Consider the following 22944-nt stretch of genomic DNA (forward strand, 5'->3'; position numbering starts at 1 on the left):
GCTTGGAAAGGAAGAGGAATCAGTCTATAGACCATGGTGAAGGTATATTATGCTGTTGTCATGCCCACTTTATGCTTGTGAGATTGTATAGTGTATGAAAGGCATGCCAGACAATTCAACCATTTCCATGTGGCCTAACTATGTAGAATACTCCATGTGAAGTGGCAAGATTCCAAAACACACAGATTATGTCCCAAAAGCCATTGTTAAAAGAATTACATGTGATTGGGCAGGATATATGAGAAGAATGTCTAAGGACAGAATACTTAAGCAGTTACTTTATGGAGAACTAACTGATGATCACATGGGAGGCATAAAAAAGAGATTCTGTAGAACATCCCTGAAGAGCTTCAACATCAACATATACCACTGTGCTCAAGCACTGGATCATTTATTTAGTGTAACTGCATAAAAAGTGGTGCTCATACATGAGGAAGTTATAATAGAGAAAACAAAGGAAAAGAGTATCTCAAAAAAATCAAGAGAGCTGTTGCTTCAGCATCCCTACACCTCTGACACTTAAGTGAATTGAACCATCTAGCCAGTATGTTGTCTGGATTAGAGCACATTAGCTATAAAGAGAGGTTGGACAAATTTGGATTGTTTTCTCAGGAGCAAAGGCTGAAAGGTAATCTGATGGATAGCATCGATAGTCAGAAGTTTTATCCCCAGAAAGAAATGTCAAACATAGAGAGCAGCGCACACTCTTCATTAGAGTTTGAGGAGATTCAGTATGTTACCAAAGTCTCTTGCAAATTTCTTTAGATGCACAGTGGAGAGCATTCTGATTGGTTGCATCACAGCCTGAAATAGAGTCTTCAATGAACAGGACCACAAGAAGCTGCAGAGGGCCGTAGACTCAGCTGGCTCCATCATGGGTACAACCATCCCTACCATTGAAGATGTCTTCACAAAGCTTGCCACAAAATGGCAGCATCCATCATCAATGATAGGGCTGATCATAATGATGACCATAAGCAATGGGGTAGTTGGCAAGTAGATGCAGTGTGTAGTGAGACTCTGAGGAAGTACAGGCAGATGATAGAGGAAAATTGCAGTAAGTGGGGTGAGTTCAAATGTAACAGGGGGCCAAAACCAAAAAGGATGATAAATACAGGACCGAAGCTGTTATATTTGAACCTACACAGTATACGAAATAAGGTAGGTGATCTTATAGCGCAATTAGATACTGGCAGGTATGATACTGTGAACTTCTCCAAGTCGTGGCTGAAAGAAGACCATAGATGGGAGCTTAACATCCAAGGATGTTCCATTGTAACGAAAGGACAGGCAGGTAGGCAGAAGGGTGTGATAGCCCTATTGTTAAAAAAATGAAATCAAATTGTAGAGTCCTTGTGGGTATTGTTAAGAAACTGCAAGGGTAAAAAGATCCTGATGGAAGCCACATAGATCTCCGAACAGCAGCCAGGATTTGGGCTACAAATTACAACAAGAGATAGAAAATGCATGTTAAAAGGACAGTGTTGTGATAATCATGATGTTTTCGATATGCAGGTAGATTGGAAAAATTTAGTCGGTGCTGGATTCCAAGTGAGGGAATTTGTAGAATAACGACAAGATGGCTTTTTAGAGCAACTTGTGGTTGAACCTTCTAAGGGAATAGCAATTTTGGATTGAGTCACATGTAATAACCCAGATTGGATTAGGAAACTTAAAGGTAAAGGACGGTAGTGATCATATGATGATAGAATTCACCAGGAAGTTGTGAAGGAGAAGCTAAAATTGGATGTATCAGTATTACAGTGGAGTAAAGGGAATTACATAGGCATGAGAAAGGAGTTGGCCACAGTTGATTGTTCAAAGTATATAACCATATAACAATTACAGCATGGAAACAGGTCATCTCGGCCTTTCTAGTCCATGCTGAACGCTTACTCTCACCTAGTCCCACCGACCTGCACTCAGCCCATAACCCTCCATTTCCTGTCCATATACCTATCCAATTTTACTTTAAATGACAATATTGAACTTGCCTCTACCATTTCTACTGGAAGCTCGTTCCACACAGCTACCACTCTCTGAGTAAAGAAATTCCCCCTCCTGTTACCCCTAAACTTTTGCCCCCTAACCCTCAACTCATGTCCTCTTGTTTGAATCTCCCCTACTCTCAATGGAAAAAGCCTATCCACATTTTCTCTATCTATCCCCCTCATAATTTTAAATACCTCTATCAAGTCCCCCCTCAACCTTCTATGCTCCAAAGAATAAAGACCTAACTTGTTCAACCTTTCCCTGTAACTTAGGTGCTGAAACCCAGCTAATATTCTAGTAAATCTCCTCTGTACTCTCTCTATTTTGTTGACATCTTTCCTACAATTCAGTGACCAGAACTGTACACAATAAAATAAATAAAAAAAAAAAGTCCATTTATTATTAAGGTATGTATACTTCATACATAAGCTGGCTGGTGGTGTAGTGGCATCAGCACCAGACTTTAAGGCGACTGGTCCCAAGTTCGAATCCAGCCGGCTTCTTGCATGTTTTCCATCTGTGCAGGGTTAACCATTAAACTAGCAACTCAGCCTCACAAAAAAGTCAAATGTTACAGAAACTGCAAAAATACCGCCCGATGCACCACAAAGCACAAAAAGGAACAACACAAACAATACTTCATACAACCTTGAGATTTGTCTCCTTGCAGACAGCCACAAAGATTGAAATGGAACACTAGAAGGGATGATGCACTAAAATTCAACCTTTTTGGACAAATTTAAGACTTTTACTGGAACAAATTACAGGAACACAATTTCCTCATAATCCAATATTATTTTTACTAGGTGATATTGAAGGGATAAAACCGAAACTCAAACTAAATAAGTATCAGAAAGAATTTATAAAAATTGCACTGGCAGTAGCCAAAAAAGCTATTGCAGTTACTTGGAAATCGGATACACATTTAAGTATAGATTCTTGGAAGAAAGAAATCTATGGTTGTATTCCATTAGAAAAAATTACTTATTATTTACGAGATAAATATGAAACATTTTTGAAAATTTGGAGCTCTTATTTACAAAAGACAGGATTAAATATATAGATGCTCTGAAGATGAAACAATTGGTTATTAGGGGAATGAAATAAATATACATATTAAAGTTATTACGAATTCCATGGAGCATGTGGAGATCTTCCAACAACCAGGCATTCTTTCTTTCTTTCTTTCTTTTTTTTTCTATAGGGCAGTTAGGGGGGAGGGGTTAAGGGGAGGGGGTATGGGTTATATACATTGTTTTTTCATACTTTGTAACCATTTAAAAATGCAATAAAAAAAGTTTTAAAAAAAATAGAAGGGATGATGCAAAATTCTTGAAGTATGGCTCGTGCAGTGGTGCATCTGGGATAAATTTGGAAGGTGCAGAAAAGATGCAAACCAAAGATAAAGAAGTATTCAAGAGAGGATGAGTCAACTGTGGTTGACAAGGGAAGTCAAAGACAGTATAAAATAACAAGACAGGGAAACTCCAACATTTTTCCAACCACTGAAGTCAGGTTAACTGGCTTATAATTGCCTTTGTTCTGCCTTCTTCCATTCTTAAAGAGTGGAATATCATTTGCAATTTTCCAATGATTTCCAATAATTTCAAAAATTTAGTTATTCTTGAAAGGTCGTCATTAATGTCTCCACAATCTCTTCAGCTACCTGTCAGAACCCTGGGGTGGAGTCCATCTGGTCTTGGTGAGTTTAGCTAGAGGGCACTGAAAGTATGGAATTCTTTGGTACAGAAGGCTATGCAGGCCAAGTCATTTGGTACATTTTAAGGTGCAGGTGGTTAGGTTGATTTATCAGAGTGTTAAAGGCTAAGGGGCTAAGGCAGGAAAAGTGGTTGAGACGGATAATAAATCAGCTATGATGGAATGGTGGAACAGACTTGATGGGTTGAATGGCCTAATTGTGCTCCTAGGTCTTAAGGACTCTCACCATTTGGGACATTCCTTCCTCTTGCTACGGCCATCTGTGAGGAAGTACAAGAGCCTGAAGACCCACACTCAATGATTCAGTAACAGGTTCTTTTCCTCCATCAGATTTCTGAACAGTTTGTTAGCTCATGAAAACTACCTCAATATTCCTTCTTCTTGCACTATTTTATAGTAATTTTTTTTGTCTTTTCATTGTACTGCCGCCTCAGACAGTGCTTCAAATATATTTAACATCAGCTAAGTCAGTGACAATAAATCCAATTCTGATTTCAGTTGAGAGGGAAAAAGCTTAAAGAAAGTGATTTACAGTACTAGGCCAGTTTTCTTAACTCAGATGGGAAGGGAGGGGGGGGAAGCAGATATGACTGCAATGTTTAAAAGGCATTTACATATAAACACTAACTGGCAGGGATAGGGACCATATGTAGTTTAAATTGTCATGACCAGCACAGACATTATGGGCTGAAGAGCCTATTCTTGTGCTGTACTATGTTCCATGTTCTACTTAAGTATGGCAAGTTATATTATACGAACTATAAACATAAAACATTGCACAGAACATCGAAACAGTCTGATTGGCTAATCTGCAAAGAGGACAGTGAATAAAACAAAGGCAAGGCCAAGAGTTCTAATCATGAATAGCAGAGTTTGAATTCCTGAGTGCAGTGTTTGAATGTAAGTACTGAGCCTTTGGCTCAGAGGAGTTAAGCAGAGGAAGGAAAGAAGTGAAGTCAAGCAAATTATTTTTAACTTTACCATTTAGAATGAGTGCAGTTGGATGTCAGTTAGGCCAGTGGTTTGCTACTCCTGAAAGATGTAGATCAATGAGACTCCCAGTGTCCCCAAAGATACATGTGTAGGAAGTACACCCAGGTACATCTGCTGATTGATTAAAGAATTGGAGCTAGATTTGGGCATTGGACTTTTCAAGATGCTGAGAGAATTGGAGACAAGGGCTTTAGTGAAGGTAGTCACACCTAAGATGTATGTTGCAGCGAGCTGAATGATCACCAGGTGATGCAAGGGGAAGAGACAGATAGAGCCCGGTTTCCCTGTGACCATTCCCCTCAGCATTAACAATATCTGGATACCGCTAGGGAGGAACAGCAACAGTAGCACTGTTGGAGGCACAGTGACTGGCTCTGAGGCTCAGCAAGAGAAAAGTTTTTGGATCACCTGTACAAGGAAACCTATTGCATCTGAACTAGAAGGGGACAAAAATGCTGGATAGAAGATTTGTAAATGCTACTCTGGAATACCAGAGTGGCAGAGGGGTGGGGCCCTGAGGACAGTTGTGATAGGAGACTCAATAGTTAAAGGAACAAACAGGAGATGTTGTGCCTGAAATGAGATACCAGGATGGAGTGTTGTCTCATGGGTACAGGGTCAATGACATTTTGGACAGGCTATAGAATATTCTTAATGTTAAGGCTAAGAGGCCAGAGATTATGATACATAATACATCATATCTAAAGACATATCGAAGTAGAGAGAGGGATGAGATCCTGTGCAGTGAAAATAGAGTTAGGAGAGAATCAGCCACAATCCCTTACAACCTACTTTAGTGGAATTATCTGTTCTACTAACTTCTAACTTTTTCCACATCCTCTTCATCCCATTTCATTCCAGTTTAAGCACCCTTTATTAGATGCTCACACCATCACTTACTTGCCCAATGCATAAGACACGCCAATAGAAAACTTCAAATTGGAAGCAGGTATAGAAAATGAAATACCTACAATGAAATAATGCATGCATAGGGTGTTACAATTGCTACTCTGTACTATTTAATTAGATACAAAATTCATATATTTATTATTCCATCCATTTTTCAACTCACCTTACAAGCTCTGTAGAGATATTTTTTGTCCTGAGTTAACTTGTATAGACAAAGGAAAGAGTATCCATTTCCTGCAGTTCCATGGCAGATTCCATAACCCTTCCGCAGTAGCCCTCGCTGCCAGATAACATCACTGCACTCAGTTGCATCCCTCAGGTACTTTTCTTCTTTGAAAGTCTGTATGGAGAAAAAAATTTCAATTTTAATCTTAGTATCGAAGGTCAAATGGGTACTGTGACAGCATACTGGAAATTGTCAGAGAAACACATACAAAATGCTGAAAGAACTCAGCAGTTCAGGCCATGTCAATGGAAATGGATAGACAGTCGATGCTTCAGGCCGAGACTTCATCAGGACTGGAAAGGAATGGGGAAGATGCCAGAATAAGAAGGTGGGGGTGGCTAGGGGGAAGGAAGACAAGAAAGATGGTGATAGTTGAAGCCAGGTGGGTGGGGGAGACAGATGAAGTAAAAAAGCAAGGAGTTGGTAAATGGAAGAGGCAAAGAGCTGGAGAAGAATGAATCTGAGAGGAGAGGAGATTGGATCACCAAAGGAGAAGGGGCCGCAAGTTAGAGGTGATATTTCATGGCCCTGATTACCTCCTTTTCACCATGGATGTCCAATCCCTATGTATTTCTAACCCCCATCAAGATGGCTTTAAAGCTCTCTGCTTCTTTCTTGACACCAGACTGGACCAGCTTGCCTCCACCACCACCTTCCTCCATCTAGCAGAACTGGTCCTCACCCTCAACAATTTCTTTTCCAGCTCTGTACATGTAGCCATGGGTACCTGCATGAGCCCCAGCTACATCTGCCTTTTCGTTGGCTACATGGAACAGTGCACATTCTAAATCTTCCCTGATAATGGTCCCCAACTACATTGACAATTCCTTTAGTGTTGCTTCATGCACCCATGCTGAACTTGTCAACTTTACCTCCAACATCCCCTCTGCCCTTAAATTCACTTCGTCCATTTCTGATACCTCTCTCCCCTTTCCAATTTCTCTGTCTCCATCACTGGAGATGGAATGTCTACTGATACCTTTCCCAAATTCACCAATTCCCATGGCTATCTTGACATCTTTTCACTGTCTCCTGTAAAAATGCCATTCCCCTTTCAAAGTTCCTTTGTCTCTGCCGTGTCTGTTCCCAGGATGAGGACTTCCTTTGCAGAACATTGTGGCCTCCATCGGTCGTGGTCAACCATGGGTACTGCACCTGTGGTAGTTACTGAGAGTGGCTTCTCCCGGGTGCAAGCCAGGGCAGAGTTGATATGGAGATCCGTCTGTTGCCCATGCAGTGGGAATCCCCTCTCCATGCTGATGACAGGTACAGAGGAACGACGGAAGTTGGTACAGTTTGGTGCCAGCAGTATTGCAGTATGCCGGTGCTGGGTACAGCGGTCAATTGCCTTCAGGATTCCGAAGAACATTACACATGGATTACTCCCTCCAGATTCCTTTGTCCGTTCATCTCTCCTCATTAATCTCCCTCCTGGCAATAATCCCTGCTACCAGAAGATCTACAGCTGCCCATTCATCTCTTCCCTCACCTCCATTCATCAAAAAGAAATGTTTACCTTTAATCCCCTTATATACCTTGTTCACTGTACACCAACTGGCTAAAGAAATTAATAATTGGAATGCAAGAGTAAATATTGATAAGAATATGTTACTTTAAGGTACTTCAGCCAATTCACGAAGGAAAAGCACAAGGCAGGTGAAGTATGAAATCTATCATTCTATGAGATTGTATTTTATGGCAATTACATGGCTCCAAAATGATCCTCACATTTAGGCTTGCCTTAGAAAAAATATCAACATGCTCCTCTTCACTTCCTTTATAGCTACGTTAATTAAGTGTGATCACGAAGAAAGGGAAGTGCTGTTTTAAAATAAAACCATATTCCATGACAGAAAATTCCTGAAAGAGCCTTTAAAAAAATACTAACCTTATAAGATTGTAGCAACATGTGTATAACACCAGGAGCACCATGGCACCAATGAACCAGTCTATCGGTTTCATTGCTTAATGACGAAGGATAATTTCCAGACCTGAACTTTTTATGTCGCACGTAGTCCACACTGGGTTTTACCAATTCAATCAAAGTCTCTTGCTCCACCTTTGAACTTGGCTGGAACAGAATTTATTTTTTTTAATTTTTTTTTTAAATCCCAACAAACAGCATTCAAAAACATTAAAATAAACATATTTTTGGTAAGTTCTTTTTGTTACAGCTGGGAATGCAAAACTAAACTCCATTACAATAAGAGACAATAACAACATATACCTGTGGAGTGAGTTTTTATTTTGTAAAAGTGAGAAAATAAATAGAAAAATATTTTAAGTCAATCAATCAAATCAGGTGCAAGCTTGTAGGATTATTCTAGTTCTCAGTCAAAAAATATTGATTTCACCTTAACACATCTAATGTTAAAAACAGATGCCTCTGCGTCACTTACACAATTTACTTAGTCAATGAAATCATGGGGAGCATAAAGTAGGAAGTTAAGAGAGTAACATCAGATTCTTGCCAGATAGATTGAATCAAGTTTGCTCTGATGAGCTAAGTACACAACTTCTTGAGCTGTTAATTATCGCATGAATTACAGCTTTACACAAATGTTCACAACTCTTTTTATATTAACAAACATTGCTTTTCAGATGGAGCTTAGTGATCACACTTCTGCAAGTAAATGAGATTGAGTATCTGGACACAACTTATGTAATTATTCCGCTGTCCTAAATTCTTCTGAAGAAACTTGCCTGTTTCCAATACATTTTCTACTGCTTCTGATTATTATTTTTTTTAATGCTTTTGTTTTTAAAGTAAATTTATGTTGTTGATGCATGAGAGCAAACTTCTCTGAAAGGCTGATGCATCTTCAAATCTGCTCTGTTCAGCATTATAGGAAAGTATTCCACAGGGCTAATATTACCAATAGCAAAGCGTTTTCTCATACGGAACATTTCATCCTGGATAGATGTGATTAATGTATCAATTTATCACCACATCAAAATATATTTCTGATAAGGAGATTTATTTTTATAAAGGGCAAATTTCGGTAAGAAATGCAAGAGCCAGGAACATTAAACTAGGATTTATCTTTTCCATCAGTGGCATGTGTACATAGTTTTACTGAAATCACTGTTCACATCAGGAATAGGAATTCTGGATGACTGTCAGCGGCCATTTTCAATATACTGACATTTAAATTTTAGACTACTCAATTTAAACATCTCTGCATTTTTCAACTTCAATAGAATATCATTTGAATGAAATAATTGATTTAACTGATGAAAACAATGGATTACAGATGTAGAACAATCTATTTTGCACTTCCACTAACAAAATTTAAAAGGAACAAAAAAACTCAGATGTTTTTACAGTCCTAAGAATAGTATCTGGAGAGAATATTTCAAATGCAAGCAACATTTTCTGTAACAGTCTACACCTGAACACATTAGGCTATGCTAAATACTTCTAGGATTATTGAAGATATTGATTACATAATTATATACAATCAGCAAATCCTCATTCAAGTTTAAAATGCAAAGGACCAGAAAATAATGGTTTAAGTTCAAAGAGTTTTATTATAAATTGTGCAACAAATATCAAATCGAGAATTTTCAAACACTAATGGACCCCTTTGCAAATCCAGCATCTGCACTTTTCAAATTCAAAAATGTAGTCAAAGAGAACATCTTAATTACTGAGTTCAGGTCTGAACTTTACTTCCATGGAACACTTATTCCATATTTAGGGGGCATGTTTAAAATGATTTAAAACTATTATTCAACACGTACATTTCAAGGGCTTGTGCCTTTGAACACCCAGACAAGTTATGGACCAAGTTTTAGCATAACGCTTTTCATTATATTCAAGTTTCCTGTAGACCAAGATATTGCAAGTTTCTTTCAAATTCTCAATAACATTTAAGATATAAGATGCTTTTAAAATACAATTTAGTGCTATGGTTTATTCAGTAGTAATTAAGATTATTTGTTAAAGTTTACACAAATTGAAAACTATTTTGACCGCATTTAGGGTGTGCCTAATGTCATGTTCCGGAACCTCAGATGCTTTGATGTTGAATTTGTCAAAAAGTGACTTAAGAAACATGGAGAAGCAGAATGAAAAGTTCTCAGTCTCCTGGTTTAAATCTATGAATGTACAGATACCTGAAGTTACTGTCCAATCTGTTCTTTAATAAGCAAAAGTGGCAAAGTACTGCTGCTTCTAAACAACTAAACATGGGCTAGGATAATTGGTATACATTAGATTGACATCTTTTTCTTTCACTGGCTTGTTATAATATTATAGTTCTTGGTATCAAAAGTAACACTACATTACTTATAATTTTCTCTAGCTACCTTCTCTGTCCACTAGATTATTGAATTTAGCTATGTTAAAATATGATACAAATACCACAAATAGAACTTTATTTTCCAAATAGGGAACAGAGTTATAGGGAGAGATTGGACAGGCTGGGACTTTATTCTTTAGAGTGAAAGAGACTGAGAGAAGATCTTATAGAAGTATATGAAATCATGAGGGGCATAGGTTGGGTGAATGCATTCAGTCTCCACACAACACCTCCAACCCCAGAGGTGGAGAATCAAGAACTAGAGGGCTTAGGTTTAAGGAGAGAAGAGAAAACATTTAAGGTGAATTTGATGGGCAGCCTTTTAAAAAAAAATCAAAGGGTGGTATTTATGTGGAATCAGCTGACAGAGGAGGTGTTTGAGCCAGGTACAATAACAACTATTAAAATATAACTGGATAGGTATATAGACTGGAAAGGTTTACAAGGTTTTGACCCAAACACTGGCAATTGGGACTAGCTTGGATGGAGCATCTTGGTCATCAGGAACCAATGACTCTTTAAAATAAAACAGCATTCAAACAATTCTAATAAAGTTTAGAATTAGAAGCCAACCTGCATCAGCATGTAGTAGATCCCAGCTAGGCCATGGGCTGCTCCAACATACTGTTTTCTATGCCATTGATACAAGAGTGGACAGCGTTCCGTTTTGCGCTCTTCCTTGGAGAAGTTCTTGCCAGATTCAATTATAGCATTAACCACCTGTTTGTCAAGTTTAGAGTTTGGAATAAAAAAGGTTTTATTTTTGTGGTTGGAGAAGTCAAAGAAAGAAGAAAGGAAAACTGAATTAAAGTCAACAACCCAATTCTTAACATTAAATTACAGTCATACTACCAAATTTGTAAAATTGTGGTTTTAAATTATTTAAGCATACTATTTAGCAACATAGAAAACATACAGTACAATACGGGCCCTTCGGCCCACAAAGCTGTGCCAAACATGTCCTTACCTGAGAAATTATCTAGGGTTACCCACAGCCCTGTATTTTTCTGAGCTCCATATACCTGTTCAGGAATCTCTTAAAAGACCCTACTGTATCCACCTCCACCACTGTCGCTGGCAACCCGTTCCACACACTCACCACTCTCTGCATAAAAACCCCGAAATCTCCTCTGTACCTACTGCCAAGCACCTTAAATCTGTGCCCTCTCGTGTTAGCCATTTCAGCACTGGGAAAAAGCCTCTGATTATCCACACGATCAATGCTTCTCATCATCTTATATACCTCTATAAGGTCACCTCTCATTCTCCGTCACTCCAAGGAAAAAAAGGCCAAGTTCACTCAACCTGTTCTCATAAGGCATGCTCCCCAATCCAGGCAACATCTTTGACTGCACCCTTTCTATGGTTTCCACATCCTTCACTTTGTCACATGGTGCGAGCAGAATCATCTGCAGCTTAATGTGAAAAAGACTAAGGAGCTGGTGGTGGACCTGAGGAAGGCTAAGGTACCGGTGACCCCTGTTTCCATCCAAGGGGTCAGTATGGACATGTTGGAGGATTACAAATACCTGGGGATATGAATTGACATTAAACTGGACTGGTCAAAGAACAATGAGGTTGTCTACAAGAAGGGGCAGAGCCGTCTCTATTTCCTGAGGAGACTGAGGTCCTTTAACAACTGCTGGATGATGCTGAGGATGTTCTACGAGTCTGTGGTGGCCAGTGCTATCATGTTTGCTGTTGTGCGCTGGGGCAGCAGGCTAAGGGTAGCAGACACCAACAGAATCAACAAACTCATTTGTAAAGCCAGTGATGTTGTGGGGGTGGAACTGGACTCTGACGGTGGTGTCTGAAAAGAGGATACTGTCCAAGTTGCATGCCATCTTGAACAATGACTCCCATCCACTCCATAATGTACTGGTTAGGCACAGGAGTACATTCAGCCAGAGACTCATTTCACCGAGATGTAACACTGAGCAGCACAGGAAGTTATTCCTACCTGTGGCCATCAAACTTTACAACTCCTCCCTTGGAGTTTCAGACACCCTAAGCCAATAGGCTGGTCCTGGACTTATTTCCACTTTGCACGATTAACTTATTATTATTTACTTATTTATGGTTTTATATTGCTATATTTCTTCACTATTCTTAGTGCGGCTGTTATGAAATCCAATTTCCCTCGGGATCAATAAAATATGTCTGTCTGTCTGTCTAGAGTAAGGTGACCAAAACTGAGCACAGTCCTCTAAGTGGGGTTTGACCAGGGTCCTATATAGCTGCAACAGTACCCCTTGGCTCATAAACTCAAACCCATGAGTGATGAAGGCTAATACACTGTATGCTTTCTTAACCACAGTGTCAACCTGCACAGCAACTTTGTCTATGGACTTGGACCAAAAGATCCCTCTGATCCTCCACACTGCCAAGAGTCTTACCATTAATACTATATTCTGTCATCATATTTGACCCACCAAAATGAACTACCTCACACTTATCTAGCTTGAACTCCATCTGCCACTTCTCAGCTCAGTTTTGCATCCTATCAATGTCCCGCTGTAGCCTCTGACAGCCCTCCACACTATCCACAACACCGCTAACCTTTGTGTCATCAACAAATTTACTAACCGATCCCTCCACTTCTTCATCCAGGTCTTTTATAAAACCCAGAACAGAGCCCTGAGTCACACCACTAGTGACTGAGCTGCATGCAGATTATGACCCATCTACAACCACTCTTTGCCTTTTGTAGGCAAGCCAGTTCTGGATCCACAAAGCAATTTCTTCTTGGATCTCATACTTCCTTACTTTCTCAATAAGCCTTGCATGGGGTACCTCATCAAATGCCTTGCTGAAATCCATATACACTACACCTATGTCTCTACCTTCATCAATGTGTTTAGTCACATCCTCAAAAAATTCAATCAGGCTCATAAGGCACAACCTGCCCTTGACAAAGCCATGCTGACTACTCCTAATCATATTGTACCTCTCCAAATGTTGTACCTATTGTACCTCTCCTGCCTCTTCAGATCTTCGCCATCAACTTACCAACCACTGAAGTAAGACTCACTGGTCTATACTTTCCTGGGCTATCTCTACTCCCTTTCTTGAATAATGGAACAACATCCGCAACCCTCCAATCCTCCAGAACCTCTCTGTCCTTGTTGATGATGCAAAGATCATCGCCAGAGGCTCAGCAATCTCTCCCTTGCCTCCCACAGTAGCCTGGGGTTCACCTCATTTGGTGCCGGTGACTTATCCAACTTGATACTTTCCAAAAGCTCCAGCACATCCACTTTCTTAATATCTACATGCTCAAGCTTTTCAGTCCACTGTAAGTCATCCCTACAATAGCCAAGAAATCTGAATTTCCTCCCTCACACAGCCAGTGGATAAAAAAGTTAATATCCTGTAGTAAACCTGAAAAGATCTTGTATAGTGTGAGGAGGAAACTAGCAACATACAAAAAAATATGAGTCTCCTTTTTGGCCTTATTACCATCATTACACCTCGGCTACTGAATTAGTATGGGTACCTGTCTTCCCGTGCAGCTACTATCCGCTTAGTGTAGTAATATATACTTGATTAATTCACATTCGGACCTCATAACTTACTTGATCGAATTTTATTTTTGCTATTTTTCAATTGTGAACAAGGAAGAAATTTTTACCATACCAAGGTTGTGGGTGTATTTTGTCTGTTTTTGGTTTGCTTGTTTTTTTTCTTATGTGTATCTGTATATAAAATGTTTTTTTGCTTCAATAAAAATATCTATATTACAAATGCATACCGCATGACCTCTCACACTTCGCTGGTCCAGGAATTTAAGTCACGTGCGGTCCACGGTCAGCTCGTAAGCTGGATACAAAATTAGTTTTGTCATAGAAAACAGGATAGCAATGAAGGGGTGCCTCTCCAACTAGTCTTCCACAAGTGCTGGGACCTCCACTGGTAATATATTAATGATTTGGATCAAAATCAACTAGTTTGATTAGTAAGCCTGCAGATGAGTTGCAGATAGTGAAGATAGCTGCCAGCGGATACAGCAGGATCAATCAGAAATATGGGAAGAGAAACTGCAGGTGGAATTTAATATGGACAAGTGTGAGGTGGTGCATTTTGAGAGAAAAATATGACAGAAAAATCTACAGTAAGAGTAAGGATCCTTCGGAGGACTTGCATATAGATGGATCTTAGGATGCACATTGATCCTGGAAAGCATTAACACAAGTAGATAGGGTGGTAAAGGTGGCAGGCAACATGTATGCCTTTAAATTGGTCAGGATATTGAATATAAAATTTGGCAAGTCACGGTGTAACTCCATAAAACTTTGGTTACGACATGAGGACCGTTGTGTGCAGTTCTGCTTGCCACACCAAAGGTATACAAGATAACGAAAGGCCTGCTTTTGTGAACACAAAATTAAGAATGTTCAAGCAGAATGGCAAATTCTCAAAACAGAATCTGAGTATTTGGAGACCAAGCAACTGTGCCTTGTTTACACTGTAACTTGAGTACCGTATTCTACTAAATTGTTGAAAGTCAAGGATAGATATGCAAATGCCAATAACAGGTTCAAGAGATAACGCAAGATTCATTCCACGTCCAAAAGATAAATTTACAGAGTGTCAGCAGAGAAAGGAAAATCTCTGAAAAATTATCTTAGGAGGTAAATGATAATTAAAAGAGCAGAAAAGGTACATTAAGGTACAAGAGGCTTCTGCAATATAATTTCAAATGGGTCTTGACCTTCTAAAACACAGCTATTTTTGATGAACACTCAATGTTGGTACTGAATTGTTCTCTCAGCCATTGTGCCTGTATACAACAGGGCAGGACTACAGAACACATTGGAAATCATATATATTGGACCTCTTGTTCCTATTTAACATGTCACCAGTCTGCCTTCATTGCGTAATGCCATACTTGTCCTTTAAACTTTATGCCAATCATAGCATAGTCCCAATCATTTGGATTGTTGCTAACCTTCACTAAGAAGCTAAATGAAGATCTTTTCTGCTCTTACTTAAATGTCATATATTAATGTCAACTTAAAAATTAAAAGATATTTCCCCATCCACTTTTTTAAAAAAAATGTTGAATCATTAGAATGCAAGGGCACTGTGAAGATTAGCGGTTCCCAACCTTTTTTTATGTCATGGACCCTTACCATTAACTGAGGGGTCTGTGGACCTCAAGTTGGGAACCCTTGGTGTAGAGCATTGAGGGGGAAAAAAAAACAGCATAGGCCAGGTCCAGCCTGATATTTACTGGGAGGAGGTAACCTTTGTTACAAAAAAGATAGTTATAGTCATTTAAGAAACAGGATTACAATCAACTCTCACAATTCAATGCCACCAGGGACAATTCTCTACTATGTTAGCGCAATGTCTCAGACAAAACCCAATACCAACAATAGTACTGGTCTACAAAGTGGTAGTGCCCAAAAAGATACAACATGCTTGTCAATATAAAAAGGGAACAGCCAGACAAAAGCAAAGGAGCAGATCTACTGCTCTAACAGTGGTGCTTATATAACGACTTCTGGGATCTCTACAGATGTACCACACAATCATCAATTCTTCCAATTTCCTGTGCCACAGTGAGAACAATGATTTTCCATCGAAAAGCCAGCTCATGCCCAACTGAATTGCGTGAGTCTTCATATTAATGAGATACATCTCTTTCAAAGAGAAAGGTAATACAAGATAGTCTAAAATTAATCAAAATTAATAAACTGTGGATGAGCTTTTTTTAAGATTTTTAAATAAGTGTAAGAACTTAGTTAATTTTGTTGTTGAGTGCTCACCGAGCTGCCTTGTTAGATTGCAGACGTTTCATCACCCAGCTAGACAACATCATCAGTGCAACTTTGAATGACATGTTGGTAATTGTTCGTCATGTCATTCGAAGTTGCACTGATGATGTTGCCAGCTGGATAATGAAACGTATGCAAGCTAACAAGCCAGCTCAGCGAGCTACTCAACAATAACATCCTCAACCCAAGCTACATATCTTTTCCAACATCTTAAACATAGTTAATTTTTTTTGTGCTCAGATTACTGAATTCTGACAAATCTCAAAACTGGTCACGAGCATTTAATCGCTCTAATAAAACTGACTGCCTTAATAACTATCAAAGGTTCGATGAGATCAATCAGTCATTGACCGCTGAGCTGGCCACAGTTGTTCTAGTGTGGGCTTGACAAATCTTGCGTTGGGAACTCAGTACCCAACAGCACATGCACCAAGGCCAGATGAGGACAGACAGTAAATGCCATATGGGTCAGCAGACAGTGATTTGAGGGAAACGACAGATCTGTCCCAATATTTATACAGAAAGGGGACACATTGCAAAGAGATTTTTAAAATGGATCTTGCATTTCAAATACATGAAATTAAAGCAGAGCAAGATCATTATGTAATAAACAGAATTCACAAACAGTAGGGGTAATGTGTAATTACCAATATGGCATACAAGTCTAATCAGGTAATTCTGACGGTGTTAACACACATACAATGCTGGAGGAAGTAGGGAAATAAACATTTGATGTTTCAGGCTGAGACCCTTCATCAGGACTTCATTTCCCTCCATAGATGCTGCATGACTCACTGCGTTCCTCTAGCATTGTGTGTGTGTTGATCCAGATTTCTGGCATCTTGCAGTCTCTTTTGTCTCTCTACTTTCATAGTGCATTTGTCAGGGGCAACTTTATGCTTAACTTATCATGCTTTTTTTCCGTTTCATGAGGCACATTTTGACAAGCAAACAAATCTACTGCAGTATCTTAATCAAATTTTTGCAGTGCCTTAATCATATTCTTAAGTGACAAATATAAATTGCTCCTTATGAATGAAAACATTACAAGCAATAGCATGTAGCAAGAGTAATTCATTATCTTTAGTTCCACTGAATAAAAGACATTGAACTCTCTGCTCCAAATATTGTCACACAATCTTTTACATCTTCTGAAACAGAATACAGCACCATACCACATCTAAGGGTAGCTTTCCAATAATGCAGCAATCGATTACACCAAACAATATAATCAAAAGGTGTTTTTCTTACCTCCTGAATAACAGAATAAGGAACAGTATCTTGTCCAATTTCTGTATTCACATACAATAAAGCATACAAGTACCCAGCTCGGCCATACAGCAGCTCATCTGGGATATCAGAGTCCAAGCTTACAACTGTTTTCTGCAATTGTATCAATCTAATAAGAAAAAAAGCATATACACCTAAACAATCCCTTAGTCATCATTAAAAAATATTGCAACATTCCAGATAGAAAATATTTTAAATCCAAAGAAATGTAAACAATTAGATATAATATTAATCCTTTTTAAAAAAAAATCTGTAATCAAAGTCTGCCATCTTTCCAGTCCCTAAATATGCTTATGAAATGTGATGGTGAGTCATCTTTATCTCCTACGGTACTTCTGGTGAACTCTTTCAGGGAGGGTATTCTAGGGGTAAGACACAATGATGGCAATGTAATTCCAAATGAAGGGTGTGTGCGACTTGGGAGAGGAACAGATGGGTGGCATTAATTCTGTGCAATTGTGGGCAGGTATTTGGAACCTTCTGTCGGAATAACTCTGAGAATAAGAGCAATGCATTTGTAGGTGATAGGGACTCTAAGATATACGAGTAGTGGTGAAAATGAAGAAGTGGGATAACGGATGGAGTGCTAATAAAGCCATTTTAATTGTCAATCTTTGAGTTTTGTTGAAGCTGCATTCATCCAGCATGTGAAAAGTATTCCATATCACTCCTGATAAAGTGCCCTGATGATCACAGCAATAAGGGGTAAAACAGTAAAATAGCCTTTACTGAAAAGATGTTGGAGTTTACAGACATGGAAGTTTTATTACAACTTACAAGGAATTGGTGAGATCACACACTCTTGATCCTCTTAGTCAAAAAGTAGAACTTTGTGGCCCAAAGGAGGTTCCCTAGGCCAATATCTGGTACAAGAGGACTTTCCTATCAAGACAAGCTAAACAGGAGGGGCCTATACTCTTTGAATTTTATAAAAATGAGGGTTAATCTTATTGAAATATAAAATACCCTAAAGGGAGCATGATAATAGTAGGTGCTGTGATGTTGTCACTTGTGGTCAAATCTTGAACAATGTGAATTTTTTTTTAATGGGGGGGGGGGGGGAAGTCATTTAAAACCAGTGTGCTTAGAAATGTCTCCTTGCAGAGGACAGAAAATTCCAAATTCTTTAATCAAGACAGTTATGGAGGATAGATTATTATAAGTTTTCAAAGAGGTGGTAGATATATTTTAGAAAGATTGGGGAACTGAGATCTACTGGGATCTGGCACAGAGAATTGGTTGAGGACTGGGATATATTAACCAAGATTATATTGAATGGCAGGGTAGACTAGAGTGGGCAGATGGCCTAAACCTGCTTTTACTTTCTGATATTCATTCATCAAAGGATATTCAGAATGTCTCTTCATAGTAGTACATGAGTGGCTGATCCAATTAAGTTTCTGGTCAGTAGGGACTCAAGGATGTTGATAACAGGGGCCAGAAGTACTGGTGACCTTCAAGAAGATGACTACTTTCTGGCAAGAACATTTCATGCCAATTATCTGAAGAACATTTCATGCCAATTATCTGGAAGCATTCAAATGTTATCTCAGTCTCATTGTATGCAGACAACAACTTCATGAATGCTCTGTATACATGCTCACTTCAGAATTTAAGATAATTGCCCGGGTATCCCCTATTTTAAGAACTTAAGCTAAGTCATTGAAGCAGTTGAAAAAGATTCAAAGTATGTATACACTATACAGCTCTGAGATTCATCTTCCCCACAGATAGTCACAAAAAATGAAAACCATGGAACTTGTTCAAAGAAAATCATCACTCCCCCATGCACAAAAAAATCAAATGATGCAAATGGCAGCACAAAAAAAAAGCAAAAAACACAGAATATAAAACACAAAATCAAAAGAGTCCAGGCATATTCAGCTTAGCCAAGGGTTTGTTATCTGCCGGCCACCCCGATTCAAAATCTCCAAAATAGCAACCAAAAAAAAAAAGGGGAATGATCAGGAAGCTCTTCATAATTTGAGCTGCAGTCCAATCCACAAATGGCATTGATTAAACCTTGCCCAAAATCCAGGACACCATCCCGAGATATCCTACAACCATGTCCTGAGATGGAAACATAGAAAGCCTACAGCGCAATACAGGCCCTTCAGCCCACAAAGCTGTGCCAAACATGTCCTTACTATAGAAACTACCCAGGGTTAACCATAGCCCCCTCTAAGGCCCATGTACCTATCCAGGAGTCTCTTAAAAGACCCTATCGTATCCATCTCCACCATTGTTGCCAGCAGTCCATTCCATGCACTCACCACTCTCAGCTTAAAAAAAACTTACCCAACATCTCCTCTGTACCTTCTTCGAAGTACCTTAAAACCGTGCCCTCTCATGTTAGCCATTTCAGCCCTGGGAAAAAACCTCAACTATCCACACGAACAACGCCTCTCATCATCTTAGACACTTCGTATGCAAAATCTCATCTGCTATCTAAATCTACATTACATTGTAGTTCAGTGTTACTGTTTTTTGATCAGTAATGTTCTTGGATAGATAAATGTGATATTTGCGTATGTTTTAACAACTATATGTTTATTCAGAGAAGTTAATGTAACCCAGAAAAATAGCACTGGTTCTACACCAGTTCAAGAAGGGCAATCTCCTTGTCCAATTCCTTATCCTATTTCTCTATAGCCCAATGATTTATACTTAGGCTCAGAATTAATATCACTGACATACGCCTTGAAATTTGTTGCTTTGTGGCAGTTTACAGTGCAATACATACACAAACTATGCTGCCTGCTTAGACAGTGGGTAGAGTGTTAACAATATGAACAGTGATGTTTTCATACCTTTTACCACTCCATATCATTTTGTACAACATAAAAAAAGCAGCAATTTTCCATGTGATGCCCACTAATTTCAGCTTTGCTAGTACTTCTTAACTTTTCCTTGGTCAAATGCTAGCTTGAGGTCAGTCACTCTCACTTCATCCTGAGAATTCAGCTCCTAAGTCCATGATTTGATCAAAGCTGCATAGAGGCCTAGAGCTGAAATAGCCCTAGTAAAACTCAAACAAAGCATCAATATACATGTTTTTGGCATGTACCACTTGAAAACACTGATGAAAACATCTCCCAACATGTAGATGAAGACTGGGTGGAAGACAGTAATTAACCAGATTCCATTTCTGTGGATAGGGGATACCTGGGCAATTTTCCATTGTGTAGTTGCCACTTTTATTTCATATTGTGGGTAGATATGTGGGCGGCTCTATACTGTAGTACAACAAATGGGATACTGTCTATTCCAAAGGTCTTTGGTGCAGCCAGTGCGCTAAGCCGCATCTTGAGATCCACTGGTACAAATTAAATTAATTGACAACTAGTTCCTATGATGGTGGGTTTCACAGGAAGGAGGAAACCAAAATGAATCATTTACTCAGCAATTCTGGCTGAATGCGACAGCAAATATTTCAAATCTGTCAAATGCTGGGACCTCCCACTGTTTCAGAAATCTACTCCATCAACATTAACAACAAGCAGATTTACAAAGCATTGATATGATCTGTTGTTAGAAATCGCTTAGTTCTACTTATTACAAGCTAAAGAGCAATGTCTATGATAGTTGCAACATTTTGTGGAGAAAGGCCTCAGTGTGAAGATAGAATTTGTCTCTACAGTGGTTGTACAGTAGTTACTCCCACCAGTTTTGTTCAAAACAGGTGCATAAGCCAAAGGTATATTGGAAAGAACAAGGACAATTTCATCATTTCAGATATGTTAAGAGCACTTTGTGCATTTTAAATTAAAACTTCCAAACTGCTGTTTGCAAATGTTATATGCTTAAAAGTATATAAGCATAGAGCTGTGCCAAACATGTACTTACCTTAGAACTACCTAGGCTTACCCATAGCCCTCTAATTTTCTAAGCTCCACGTAGCCATCCAGGAGTTTCTTAAAAGACCCTATCACTTCCGCTGCCGCCGCCGCCAGCAGCCCATTCCACACACTCACCACTCTCTACATAAAAAGCTTACACCTAACATCTCTTCTGTATCTACTTCCGAGCACCTTAAAACTCTGTCCTCTCATGCTAGCCATTTCAGCCTTGGGGAAAAGCCTCTGACTATCAACACGATCAATGCCTCTCATTATCTTGTTCACCTCTCATCCTTCGCTGCTCCAAGGAGAAAAGGCCGAGTTCACTCAACCTAATTTCATAAGGCATGCTCCCCAAATATAATAATGGAAGGAAAGAAAATACAAACTATTCAGCTTTAGCTCATCTAAAAAAACCCTAACTTCATGAACTTCTGAATAAATTATAGCAAGGCTTGAAATTCAATTTAAAAATCCACTTACTGAACTTAATGAAAAACGGGTCTTACTTTGCAATGCATTCTTGTGATTCTGTTTCATTCTTGAGCTTGTGGTGCACAACTGCACCAACAGCCAAAGGTCCTGCATCACCACATAGAAAGGTGACTCTTCGACCATTCAGATTACGCAGTGTCCTCTTCACGTAATGTAGAGATCGCTGGAGATAGGCTGGATCCTGGTTTGTACGGAAACACTGTAGATAAAGGAGAGCAATCCCTAGTCCCAAAAAAGAGAATGCATTAGCTTTGTAATTAAATTGAAACCATGCCTAATCTACAGAACTGGCATATGTATCTTTTAACACAATTTCTAAAAAACATACCCACTTTTGTAATCAGCAACTTAAGACAACCTAATCAGGAAAATTAGAATTCATATGAACAAACACTCGAAGAACAGCATTGTGTTTTCTGACAAAAGGGTTTATTCTCAAATATTTTTTCATGAACTTCTGTTCATTACTTTCAGCAAAGAACTTTATTTATCTGTTTCTTCAGGTTGTAGATGGTAGATGTACCAACACCATACTCCTCATCAGATGCTTCACACTTACACCGCTCTCAAATTTTTCCGACAACCTGACTGTATGTTATACATAAGGATAAATGTATTTTTGTCTTTTCGCAATTGCCCATAGGGGTAAGTGCGACCTTTTTGAAAGTTTCAACAATATCTTCATAGAACAGAGCAGAGAATATGTGCAAACCACATGGTAATCACGGTGCATAATGCACAAAGGTCTGGCTACAATGACTGCTGAAAATAAACTGGTGCCAACAGGGCCCCAATCGAAGTATGTGAAATCACTTCTCAGATATATGGTGCGCAGAGATCCGCAAATCAACTTTCCAGCACCTTGTGGAATTTTCCATTAGCAGCGTCATGTTAGTGCTCAAAAAAAATTTCAATTTTGAAGGTTTTCAGATTTTCAGAGAAGGGGTGTTAAATCTATACATATAACTACTGGGCAACATCAAAAAACAAAAATAACTTAAGAATGTTAGTTTATTGGTTGAAAATAATATCCCATATGCAGAAAATCTGCCAATCCAGCACCAAAGTCCTATGTATGGCAGATGAATGGAATTTTAAAATAGTTCACCATAGAAGCACACCTGCTTAGAATCCAGAACCCAAACCATCTACTGATCTGAGGCACAAGGATGAATCCCACAGTGGCAGCTAGAAAACTTCAAATAAATGAACTGTGAATTGTCATCAAATCCATTTGGTTCATAAATTTTAGTCAGTGAAGGAAATCGGTAGTCCTCATCTTAGCATTTGATTAGCCATTAGCTGCTCCCTGAAACAGCCCAGCAAGCAATTCAAGGGAAATGAGGGATGACCAATAAACCCTGACTTAAACAGAACATTGAACATAGACCAGCACA

At 39.0% G+C, this 22944-nt stretch overlaps 1 protein-coding gene across 1 annotated transcript in view; it reads right to left on the reverse strand.

The window, feature by feature from the left end:
* The window catches only part of lancl2 (LanC lantibiotic synthetase component C-like 2 (bacterial)), a 54124-nt gene that overhangs the window by 16635 nt on the left and 14545 nt on the right, over positions 1–22944 (reverse strand). The window contains exons 3-7 of the mRNA XM_059972380.1: positions 21562–21769; positions 17175–17322; positions 10717–10863; positions 7728–7910; positions 5777–5953 (exon numbers count right to left, since the gene is read on the reverse strand). Of these exons, the coding sequence (XP_059828363.1) occupies positions 5777–5953; positions 7728–7910; positions 10717–10863; positions 17175–17322; positions 21562–21769 (863 nt within the window). The remainder of the gene's footprint in view (positions 1–5776; positions 5954–7727; positions 7911–10716; positions 10864–17174; positions 17323–21561; positions 21770–22944) is intronic.

Source organism: Hypanus sabinus, chromosome 6 (genome assembly GCF_030144855.1).
Source record: "Hypanus sabinus isolate sHypSab1 chromosome 6, sHypSab1.hap1, whole genome shotgun sequence".
Classification (NCBI taxonomy): domain Eukaryota; kingdom Metazoa; phylum Chordata; class Chondrichthyes; order Myliobatiformes; family Dasyatidae; genus Hypanus; species Hypanus sabinus.